This window comes from Ranitomeya imitator, chromosome 6, assembly GCF_032444005.1.
Source record: "Ranitomeya imitator isolate aRanImi1 chromosome 6, aRanImi1.pri, whole genome shotgun sequence".
Lineage (NCBI taxonomy): Eukaryota > Metazoa > Chordata > Amphibia > Anura > Dendrobatidae > Ranitomeya > Ranitomeya imitator.
In genome coordinates this window covers 396493042-396505954 of record NC_091287.1, presented here as the reverse complement: position 1 = coordinate 396505954, position 12913 = coordinate 396493042, and the positions used below count along the sequence as shown (strand labels likewise).

Here is a 12913-nt window from a genome sequence, read left to right as displayed (position 1 = left end):
ATGCGCTCCTGCAGCCAGTATATCCTAAAGCGGCATGGCGAATTGCACACAGGCCCCGATTCATCAATGCTGGCGATTTTCTCAACTGTCTCGAAGAGTCAGATACTCCAGATTGATTATGAGGAATGCGCCTCTTAATGAATCAGGAGCATCTAACACGTAGCATGCACCTATGTGAGCCTCGCCAGAAATTTTTACTCCAGTCCCTAACTGGAGTAAGATTTCTGACATAGGGATAGTCACAGTTCATCCATTTTGGCAGAGCTGGAAGAAACTGGATTGAAAATTACAAATTGCAAAATTTTTCCGCAACTATAAGTTGCGCCTTAAAAAAACAATTTACACTAGAATTCTGCCAAAACTGCTGTAATGAATCGAGCACTAAAGGTAAACAGCAAATTTACATTACAAAAAGCACAAAAATATGAACCATCATTTAACCCCTTCATGACCTTGGGATTTTTTGTTTTTCCGTGTTCGTTTTTCGCTCCCCTCCTTCCCAGAGCCATAACTTTTTTATTTTTCCGTCAATATGGTCATGTGAGGGCTTATTTTTTGCAAAACAAGTTGTACTTTTGAACGACATCATTGGTTTTAGCATGTCGTGTACTAGAAAACGGGAAAAAAATTCCAAGTGCGGTGAAATTGCAAAAAAAGTGCAGTCCCACACTTGTTTTTTGTTTGGCTTTTTTGCTAGGTTCACTAAATGCTAAAACTGACCTGCCATTATGATTCTCCAGGTCAGTACGAGTTCATAGACACCTAACATCACTAGGTTATTTTTTATCTAAGTGGTGAAAACAAATTCCAAACTTTGCTTAAAAAAAAATAAAAATTGCGCCATTTTCCGATACTCGTAGCGTCTCCAATTTTCATGATCTGGGGTAGGTTGAGGACTTATTTTTTGCGTGCCGAGATGACGTTTTTAATGATAGCATTTCGGTGCAGATACGTTCTTTTGATCGCCCGTTATTGCATTTTAATGCAATGTCGCGGCGACCAAAAAAACGTAATTCTGGCATTTCAAATTTTTTTCCCGCTACGCTGTTTAGCGATCAGGTTAATGCTTTTTTTTTTAATTGATAGATCGGGCGATTCTGAGCGCGGCGATACCAAATAAGCGTAGATTTGATTTATTTTTTATGGATTTATTTTGATTGGGGCGAAAGGGGGGTGATTTAAACTTTTATGTTTTTTTTATTTTTTTAACATTTTTTTAAACTTTTTTTTTTTACTTTTGCCATGCTTCAATAGCCTCCATAGGAGGCTAGAAGCAGGCACAACTCGATCGCTTCTGCTACATAGCAGCGATCTGATGATCGCTGCTATGTAGCAGAAAATCAGGTGTGCTGTGAGCGCCGACCACAGGGTGGCGTTCACAGCCACCGGCGATCAGTAACCATAGAGGTCTCAAGGACCTCTATGGTTACAATGGAGATGCATCGCCGACCCCCGATCATGTGACGGGGGTCGGCGATGACGTCATTTCCAGCCGCCCGGCCGGAAGCGGTAGTTAAATGCCGCTGTCTGCGTTTGACAGCAGCATTTAACTAGTTAATAGGTGCGGGCAGATCGCGATTCTGCCCGCGCCTATTACGGGCACATGTCAGCTGTTCAAAACAGCTGACATGTCCCTGCTTTGGTGCGGGCTCACTGCGGAGCCCTGCATCAAAGAGGGGCTTCTGACCTCGGACTTACTATCCCGTCCGAGGTCAGAAAGGGGTTAATAATCAATGTATCAAGCTGCAGTAATACCACATGTTGGCATATACCCATGTCTTGGCCTTGATCTTTATCAAGCCAAATTGGATAAACATTTGATGGCCCAGGTCCATGGATAAAGCAGAATAGCATTCAAGAACACATTCACACGAGAAGAACTCTACATATCTGGATTACCTTTTAAACTTTACTTGGCCCTTCAAGTACTGGAACAATATGAGATACTGAACCAAAATGTGTCGCCGAAAGTTGCTGTCACTCAACTGCAAGTCCATTAACTACAACGGAAAACCTAAATGTTAGGTAGAACACCACATTTGTCACATTTTATTGTAACAACGTTGTGGTCTTGTCACTTCTCTATAACAGCTGTACGGGTCTCCCTCTGTTAGCTTCCTGGCTAGTATTGCACGTAACCGTTGGAGCCAATCAGAGCCTTCAGCAATCATGTCCTTACAAACAAAACAGGATGTACACTGTTGGGCTCGTTAGGTCTTGTTTTGGGTGTTCGGATATATGACTGGCAGCAGTGGTCAGCATGGCACCAATGATTACCTGCAGTGTTAGTGTGCAATACGAGCAGAAAGTAGAAGCTGGGACACCAACTGGGGGACACATGCAACAGTACAAGAGAAGAGGTGGAGGATCGGTAACCGAATAACCTTTTCTGTTTCTTACTGGTTACATTTTAAAAAACAAATTTCCATACAACCCCCTGAAGTGAATTTCTCAGTGTAAGTTATAGCATAAGTGTCATTTAAAAATAACATATTGGAAGAACATAGGACGCAGATGCCATGTAAAGCACCAGCAGACTAGCTGGGCGTTACCTTCTCGCTTGTTAGGAACTTGGCAAAATAAACGTGTTCGCCTCCAGATTTCAGCTCTTCAATTTTTTTCCGTGATGCTTGTGTATCATCCAGTTTGAAACTCTTAAACACTTGCAGAACCTCTTCTGAGAACTATGACAAGAAGATGCAAGATAACGAGTTCGACCTGAGCCTCAGCACTAAATATAAAGTCACGCTGCAGTAGACAGAGGATCACCAATACAGCGCTAGCCGTTATATACAAAAAACATTTACCTTGAGAAACGTTTTCCAAGAAGTTTTGTCATAGCACTGATTGGGGTTCCTGAAGAAGTCCTGTAGAGACCAGAATTTTCTATACAGATTGTAATCTATTGGAATGGAACTGGTGGGGAAAAAAATGGTTGAAACAAAACACGGTACGATAAATTTTAAACATTGATGACTTCATGACCTTGTTGTATGAGCTTTTTCATTAATAGCATTGGGGAGTATATGCCCTGCCACTAGGTAGAAAGTGATGGCTCCAGCTGGTGGGCCATACCCTGTCCTCATACACGGGCCAGCACAGTTGGCCACTGGAGACTTGACATATATCAGTTTGAGCCGAACCCAGGAGTGCATCCGAAAAGATAGGTATAAAGGAAAGGCTAATGCTTTACGATTATGTACAAAAATAAATAATTGGAAGTGTAGTTCCAGCCTAAAGGATTTTTTGGCCACATTTTCTGGACTTTTATATGTTAAAATCCCAATAATGCTGTTTGGGTCATTAGATATGCAGACAGCCCCATACTTGTGGCCCTTTACAAATCGCTTTCACAAAAGCTACATACTAAACTGCAGCAAATCTCACAAGTAATTTTTGCATTTGTTTCTTCTGCAGTGTAGTGGTGCGGCTTGCGGTTACCCCACTGCAGGCAGGTGCGACCCCAAATCTCTTATGGGTAAAGACTTACGAACTGTTAGGCGTCTCATCATCTCCCATTTCACCTTCCTCAATCTCCATTCCATCTTCTCTTTCTTCCACTTGCTGCAATTTATAGAGAAGATTAAACACAAAAACGGCAACAGAGCCGAGTACAAAACGGTCACAGATGCAATCACTTACTTTTTGCCCCAGAGTGCTTTCCTGTTCATTGACATTAAAAACGGTGACATTCTCCAAGTTGAACTGACTTTGCAAATTCAAGCCTTAAAACAAAATATGGAAAAGTAACACACAGTATGAGATAGAAGAGGTATTCATCTAATAGTGACATTGGCTGTTAAAGAAAACCTGTCCGTAATAGGTAACTTATTCAAAAGCCATCAGGTTTGTCCCATATAAAGTAGTAATGTGCATTCATGAGGAAAGGCCAAAGAGTGATGACGCATGCACACTACAATACTGTGCTCTGCCCTCGGTAGAGGATAGTGCATCTGAGCAGGAGTACGATGCGGAGGACACTGTGTGGATGATGTAGACCGAGAGGAAGAAGAGAGGAGGAGCAAGACCAGCGACGACCATCGGACTGGACAGTCCCGTAGGCAAGTCATTTTTTGTTTTATGGAGAGCGCATTGGGGACATATAGACAGCATTCTATGCTGTAACATTGGGCCAGCACCTGTAAGCCCTACTTTATATAGGAAAATATCGACCTAAATCAATAGATCCAAAAATTAGGTGATAAATAATTGGTACAACAAATCACTTTATTGAACAGTAAAGAGGAAGGAAGGAAGGATGGGAAAATAAAAGCTTTATATGTACTATAAAAAAGGTGAGGAAGGTGATGAATGTGCACTTAATCCAATATATATTACATATACAGTATATACAGTACAGACCAAAAGTTTGGACACACCTTCTCATTTAAAGATTTTTCTGCATTTTCATGATAATGAAAATTGTACATTCACACTGAAGGCATCAAAACTAAGAATTAACATGTGGAATTATATACTTAACAAAAAAGTGTGAAACAACTGAAATTATGTCTTATATTCTAGGTTCTTCAAAGTAGCCACCTTTTGCTTTGATGACTGCTTTGCACACGCTTGGCATTCTCTTGATGAGCTTCAAGAGGTAGTCACCGGGAATAGTTTTCAATTCACAGGTGTGCCCTGCCAGGTTTAATAAGTGGGATTTCTTGACTTATATATGGGGTTGGGACCATCAGTTGTGTTGAGCAGAAGTCTGGTGGATACACAGCTGATAGTCCTACTGAATAGACTGTTACAATTTGTATTATGGCAAGAAAAAAGCAGCTAAGTAAAGAAAAACGAGTGCCCATCATTACTTTAAGAAATGACGGTCAGTCAGTCTGAAAAATTAAGAAAACTTTGAAAAAGTGTCCCCAAGTGCAGTTGCAAAAACCATCAAGTGCTACAACGAAACTGACTCACACGAAGATCGCCCCAGGAAAGGAAGACCAAGAGTCACCTCTGCTTCTGAGGATAAGTTTATCCGCGTCACCAGCTTCAGAAACCGCAGGTTAACAGCAGCTCAGATTAGAGACCAGGTCAATGCCACACACAGTTCTAGCAGCAGACACATCTCTACAACAACTGTTAAGAGGAGACTTTGTGCAGCAGGCCTTCATGGTAAAATAGCTGCTAGGAAACCACTGCTAAGGACAGGCAACAAGCAGCAGAGACTTGTTTGGGCTAAAGAACACAAGGAATGGACTTTGGACCAGTGGAAATCTGTGCTTTGGTCTGATGAGTCCAAATTTGAGATCTTTGATTCCAACCACTGTGTCTTTGTGCGACACAGAAAAGGTGAACGGATGGACTCTACATGCCTGGTTCCCACCGTGAAGCATGGAGGAGGAGGTGTGATGGTGTGGGGGTGCTTTGCTGGTGACACTGTTGGGGATTTATTCAAAATTGAAGGCATACTGAACCAGGATGGCTACCACAGCATCTTGCAGCGGCATGCTATTCCATCCGGATTTTGTTTCGTTGGACCATCATTTATTTTTCAACAGGACAATGACCCCAAACTCACCTCCAGGCTGTGTAAGGACTATTTGACCAAGAAGGAGAGTGATGGGGTGCTACGCCAGATGACCTGGCCTCCACAGTCAGCAGACCTGAACCCGATCGAGATGGTTTGGGGTGAGCTGGACAGCAGAGTGGAGGCAAAAGGGCCAACAAGTGCTCAGCATCTCTGGGAACTCCTTCAAGATTGTTGGAAGACCATTCCCGGTGACTACCTCTTGACGCTCATCAAGAGAATGCCAAGAGTATGCAAAGCAGTCATCAAAGCAAAATGTGGCTACTTAGAAGAACCTAGAATATAAGACATAATTTCAGTCGTTTCACACACAGGGTTAATAGCAGCGGTAACGGAGTACGTTACCCGCGGCATAATGCGGTCCGTTACCGCCGGCATTAACCCTGTGTGAGCGGTGACTGGAGGGGAGTATGCAGGCGCCGGGCACTGACTGAAGGGAGTAAGGAGCGGCCATTTTCTTCCGGACTGTGCCCGTCGCTGATTGGTCGTGGCTGTTTTGCCGCGACCAATCAGTGACTTCGATTTCCATGACAGACAGAGGCCGCGACAAATGAATATCCGTGACAGACAGAAAGACAGACGGAAGTGACCCTTAGACAAATTATATATATATATATATATATATATATATATATATATATATATATATATATATATATATATATATATATATATATATATATACATACCGTATATACTCGAGTATAAGCCGAGATTTTCAGCCCACTTTTTTGGGCTGAAAGTCCCCCTCTCGGCTTATACTCGAGTCATATACCCGGGGGTCGGCAGGTGAGGGGGAGCGGGGGCTGTGTAGTTATACTTACCTGCTGCGGCGCGGTCCCTGGCTTCCCCGGCGCTGCAGATTCTTCCTGTACTGAGCGGTCACATGGCACCGCTCATTACAGAAATGAATAGGCGGCTCCACCTCCTATAGGGGAGGAGCCGCATATTCATTGCTGTAAATGATCGGTAACTGTGACCGCTCAATTACAGGAAGAAGCTGCAGCGCCGGGGAAGCAGGGACCGCGCCGGAGCAGGTAAGGGGAGCGCAGCGCTGCGCTATATTTACCTGCTCCTCGCTCCGGTGCAGCTCCGTCTGCAGCGTCTCCTGGCAGTGACGCTCAGGTTAGAGGGCGCTGTGACGTAGTCAGTGCGCGCCCTCTGCCGAGCGTCAGTGCTGGAGACGGAGCCGCACGAGGAGCAGGTAAATATTGAAAGCGCCGGCACCCTGAGCAAGAGAGGTGAGTACAAGATTTTTTTTTTTTTTATGGCAGCACCAGCAGCATTCTATATGGCACAGCATTATATAAGGAGCATCTATGGGGCCAAAAAGTACGGTGCAAAGCATATATATATGGCACAGCATTATAAGGAGCATCTATGGGGCCAAAAAGTACGGTGCAGAGCAATATATATGGCACAGCATTATATAAGGAGCATCTATGGGGCCAAAAAGTACGGTGCAGAGCATTATATATGGCACAGCATTATATAAGGAGCATCTATGGGGCCAAAAAGTATGGTGCAGAGCATTATATATGGCACAGCATTATATAAGGAGCATCTATGGGGCCAAAAAGTATGGTGCAGAGCATTATATATGGCACAGCTTTATATGGCACATCTATGGGGCCATAAAGAACGGTGCAGAGCATTATATATGGCACAGCTTTATAAGGAGCATCTATGGGGAAATAATGAACGGTGCAGAGCAATATACCGTATATGGGGCACAGCTTTATAAGCAGCATCTATGGGGCCATAATCAACGGTGCAGAGCAATATATATATGGCACAGCTTTATAAGGAGCATCTATGAGGCCATAATGAACGGTGCAGAGCATTATATGTGGCACAGCTTTATATGGAGCATCTATGGGGCCATAATGAACGGTATAGAGCATTCTATATAGCACAGTTGTATATGGAGCATCTATGGGGCAATAATGAATGGTATGGAGCATCTATTTTTATGTTTGAAATTTACGAGTAGCTGCTGCATTTTCCACCCTAGGCTTATACTCGAGTCAATAAGTTTTCCCAGTTTTTTGTGGCAAAATTAGGGGGGTCAGCTTATACTCGGGTCGGCTTATACTCGAGTATATACGGTACATACATACATACACATATCTACTATAGAATTGTCTAAGGGTCACTTCCGTCTGTCTGCCATTTCTGTCTGTCACGGATATTCATTGGTCGCGGCCTCTGTCTGTCATGGAAATCCAAGTTACTGACCACGACCAATCAGCGACCGGCACAGTCCGGCGGAAAAAGGGCCGCTCCTTCCTCCCCGCAGTCAGTGCCTGCTCCATACTCCCCTCCAGTCAGCGCTCACACAGGGTTAATGCCAGAGTTAATGGACCGCGGTGTAACGCACTCCATTAACGCAGCTATTAACCCTGTGTGACCAACTTTTTACTATTGATGATGCGTATGCAGCATCAATAGTAAAAAGATCTAATGTTACAAATCATAATAATAATAACAATAAAAAAAAGGTTATTCTCACCCTCCCCCGTTGCGTCCTCTCCTCGGCAGTGCAAGCAGCAGGTTCCGGGGCCAAGGATGGTATACGAGAAGGACCTTCCATGACGTCACGGTCATGTGACCATGACGTCACGGTCATGTGACCGCGACGTCATCACAGGTCCTGCGCTCATACCAACCCTGGGGCCCTCGGATGGTGAGTATATGTTTATTTTTTATTTTTTAACCTGTTACATACGTGGCTGGCCAATATACTACGTGACTGGGCAATATACTGTGTCGCTGGGCAATATACTACGTGGCCGGGCAATATACTACGTAGCTGGGCAATATACTGTGTCGCTGGGCAATATACTACGTAGCTGGGCAATATACTGTGTCGCTGGGCAATATACTACGTGGACATGCATATTCTAGAATACCCGATGCGTTAGAATCGGGCCATCATCTAGTGTATGTGTGTGTATATATCATAATATATCATGGGGTTGAATCAGTACCTAATAAACTCTGACAGTGCAATATAGATGAATAACCCTTACAGAATGCATGTGCTTAATTTATAAACAAAATGTTGCTCTGTGGAGGAATAACGGCAATCATGTAATTGGGGACCAGAAAATCCCTGATCGTATTTACCAGGGTCTCACTCGGAGATTTTCTAACTCTGGGGGGCGCTGTACCCTTCTTCGCAATCGCCGTTATAAAACGGCAATGAGGGAATAAAGCCCTTTAGTGGCCGTCATTTTAATGCGTATCAGCAGTGGTTAAGGGGTTAAGCAAGAGGTTCCACTAACCAAACAACACCATAAAGACCAAGGAGATCTCCAAACAAGTCAGGGACAACGTTGTTGAGAAGTACAAGTCAAGGTTGGGTTATATAAAAAAAAAATATCCCAATCTCTGATGATCCCTGGAGCACCAATAAATCCATTATCATCAAATGGAAAGAACATGGTACCCACAACAAACCTGCAAAGAGAGAGGGCCGCTCACCAAAACTCTCAGCCCAGACAGGGAGGGCATTAATCAGAGGCAACACAGAGATGAAAGGTAATCACGAAGGAGCTTCAGAGTTCCCAAGCAGAGACTAGAGTAGCCGTCCTTATGATCAAAATAAGCCATAAACTAAATAGAGGTGACCTTTATGGGAGAGTGGGCAGAAAAAAGCTTTTACTTACACACAAAAATTGTAAGGCTTGTTTTGAGTTTGCCAAAAGACATGTGGGAGACTCCCCAAATATATGGAGGAAAGTGCTGTGGTCAGATGAAACCAAAATTGAAGTTTATGGCCAACAGAGTAAACACTATGTCTGGCGCCAAACAACACAGTTCATCACCAGCATCATGCTGTGGGGATTTTTTTCGGTAGCAGGGACAGGGAAAATGGATGGTGCAAAACACAGGGATGTTCTCGAGAAACACCTGTTTCAGTCTCAGCAATTTGAGACTGGGACAGAGGATTACCTTCCAACAAGACAATGACCCAAAGCATCCTGCTAAAGCGACACTCGTGTGGTTTAAGGGGAGACGTGTAAAAGTTTTGGAGTGGCCTAGTCAGAGCCCAGACCTTATTCCAACTGAGAATCTGTGGTCAGACTTGAAGATAGACGTTTCCTCTAGTAAGGAGCTGGAGCAGTCTTGACTTGAGGAATGGGCAAAAATCCCAGTGGCAAGATGTGGAAAGCTCAGAGAGACTTTTACAAAGTGACTTGCAGCTGTAATTGCAGCAAAACGAGGCTACAAAGTACTGACTTTAGGGAGGTGAATAGTTATACACACTGACATTTACAGTCAATCTGTCAATTTGTTGTTTGCTTCACAATAAAAAGAGAAACAAATGTTCACAGTTATAGACATGTTCTTTACCTAAGCTGATGCAAACCCTCAAAAACGCAAACAAAACAGTGAAATTCCAGGTTGTGAGGTAGCTAAACATGAAAATAAATGCCAGGGGGAGAGGAGTAGTTTTGCAAGCCAATGTATACCAGGATAAGGGACATGTATACCAAAATGGGGAACATATATACAAATGAGCCCATACATGTGGGGGGCGGTTGTGTGTGTGGAGGGCCCAGGTCTAAAATTTTGCACCAGGGCCGATCAGACTCTAGTTACGCCACTGTATACAGCCATATGTGGAGTACGTGTTTTTTTTTTTTTTGTTGTTGTTTTTTTAATATGCGGATTTCTGTATTTAATGCAATTCTAAGGAGAAAATCCACACATAAGACTTGGTGTACCTGTGAGAATTTGACACGTTGTGGATGTAAAGCATGCACACAGCGCAGTTTATGCTATATTAAAAAACAACACACAGTGGGAATGAGAATTGTATAAAACCCCATCTACTTTACTGGAACTGTAATGTGCTGTGTTTTACTCAGTGAAAACAGGTAGCATCAAAAACTCATCTTGGGTACTTCTCCTTGTACCGTGCTCTGATCGATGTGAGAACACCCTGGCCAAGGCAAAGACCGCTGTGACGGTTATAAAGAGTGAAGATATCGAGAAGAGCAAGTAACACCATGCCTGGCAGCAGATTCACGTCACATCCTGACCAGGGTCTTTGTGCTCAAGGAAGATAGATCACTTCCAGGCTGTGTAGTCACAAAATGCTTTTTTTATGTGTATAGTAAAATAATAAAAAAGAAAAGGCTATTTTTCATCATAGGTACTACTCTTTGAGATTTATATGACAAGATTATATTTCTTAACTAATAATTCTAAAAAAAAATAAAATAAATTATATATCTCTATCTATATATATTTTCTTTATCTGAATCTCACCAGATTTTTCTGAGAGGGGAAACAGGCGTGCGAGGAACAGCTGAATTCTTCCACAGAATACAGTATTTTGAGATTTAGAAAGCCTTCTTAAGAGATCTGAAAGAGAGGACTCGATGACTCCACAAACGTTTATTACAATTCAAATGATCCTTCAGCATGTATCATTGATTATTCCGCCACTCTATATAGGGTCTTACCATTACACATCCTGAGCAAGTAGTTCTTTCCAGCTGAATAAAACAGATTCTAGAACAAAGAGAAAGTATGATCTAATGCAATAAAATACATCATCATTGGATTTACACAAACGCACACAAGGACACACAATCACAGATATACACCAAGGGATATTTCCACCCTATTGTATAAATGAGAAATAATGAAATCAATAATGGATTAGGGCGCTATGCTCTGACACGGTCAGACAATGTAAATGGTATCACAAAAATGTCAATTTGTTAACATATTTCCAGGAGGAGAACCAGATGAAGGGCACAATACAGACTACCGAGAAGAGATGCTCTAGGACAATTGAAAACTACAAGCATCTTCTTGGACAGGCCTATCAGGAGAGAAACAGCATGGGACGATTTCTAGAGTTCCACTTACAGAGGATGCCCACTACATTATATAATGCCCCCACCAATTTAAACCTTGGAAATAAGCATTTTTTGTAAATACCTCTCGTTGCCACCTGTGCCTGTGAGCAGTGCGATCCCTGACCACTCACCCACCATCAGCTACCGCTGACGTCACGTCAAGGTCCAGATCCCCGTGCATCACCTGGACAAGACCCCGTCGCGCGCACCCCTATTGATTGACTGAGCTGTGGGCAGTTTCACCGCACGTCACAGCCCGGTATCCAGTGCACTTGTGGATAATGAAAGCACAGGAGAGAGGGAAAGCGCGCGATGGATACTGGTCTGTGAGGTGCGGCGAAGCTCTGCCAACAGTCCAGTCAATCAGGAGAGTGCGCACAACTGGGTCCTGCCTGGGGGAATGCACGAGATCCGGGGTCACGTGATGCCGAGTGAGCAGTCAGTCATAGCGCCTCGCACAGGCACAGATGGCAACAAGAGGTATTTACAAAAATACTTCTCTACAAGGTTTAAATCAGTGGGGACGTTATACAGTGCAGTGAACCACATCTTTAAAAAGCTTCTACTTATAGTGTTAAAGGGGATCTCCAGCAACAGAGAAAAAAAACTAAAAGGCAATGTTATGTTATTATAAATGAATTCCTATATACCCATAATAAGTAAATAAGAGTTGTTTTGTCTAAATAGGTAATCAGGCATAGAATTTAAATGGCCGCCACCTTGTTACATGGACAGAAACCTGTACTAGAATGTTAAAAGGAGCGATGCCTGTGAGCCTGTGCAGTAGTAAGTGCCCCTCTCTCCCAGGGGTCCTGATATAAGACGAAACTGCTTACACTGCTGTCCACCCTGTCTATCTGATCTAATATTGGAGGTACCAGGGGTGCCGAGCCAAGATGAGGCTGCTCACACTGCTGTCCACCCTGTCTATCTGATCTAATACTGGAGATACCAAGGGTTCTGAGCTAACATGAGGCTGCTCACACCGCTGTCCACCCTGTCTATCTGATCTAATACTGGAGATATCAGGGGTGACGAGCCAAGATGAGGCTGCTCACACTGCTGTCCATCCTGTCTATCTGATCTAATAGTGGAGATACCAGGGGTGCCGAACTAACATGAGGCTGCTCACACTGCTGTCCACCCAGCCTATCTGATCTAATACTGGAGATATCAGGGGTGCTGAGCTAACATGAGGCTGCTCACACTGCTGTCGACACTATCTGATCTAATACTGGAGATACCAGGGGTGATGAGCCAAGATGAGGCTGCTCACACTGCTGTCCATCCTGTCTATCTGATCTAATACTGGAGATACCAGGGGTGCCGAACTAACATGAGGCTGCTGACACTGCTGTCCACCCTGCCTATCTAACCTAATAGTGAAGATACCAGGGGTGCCAAGCTAAGAAGAGGCTGCTCACACTGCTGTCCACCCTGTCTATCTGATCTAATACTGGAGATACCAGGGGTGACGAGCCAAGATGAGGCTGCTAACACT

At 43.6% G+C, this 12913-nt stretch overlaps 1 protein-coding gene across 1 annotated transcript in view; it reads right to left on the bottom strand.

Moving 5' to 3' along the window:
- The window catches only part of THOC1 (THO complex subunit 1), a 50736-nt gene that overhangs the window by 22655 nt on the left and 15168 nt on the right, over nucleotides 1–12913 (bottom strand). Inside the window, exons 6-12 of the mRNA XM_069731165.1 lie at nucleotides 11011–11059; nucleotides 10814–10909; nucleotides 3643–3725; nucleotides 3491–3564; nucleotides 2808–2916; nucleotides 2553–2684; nucleotides 1900–2000 (exon numbers count right to left, since the gene is read on the bottom strand). Of these exons, the coding sequence (XP_069587266.1) occupies nucleotides 1900–2000; nucleotides 2553–2684; nucleotides 2808–2916; nucleotides 3491–3564; nucleotides 3643–3725; nucleotides 10814–10909; nucleotides 11011–11059 (644 nt within the window). The remainder of the gene's footprint in view (nucleotides 1–1899; nucleotides 2001–2552; nucleotides 2685–2807; nucleotides 2917–3490; nucleotides 3565–3642; nucleotides 3726–10813; nucleotides 10910–11010; nucleotides 11060–12913) is intronic.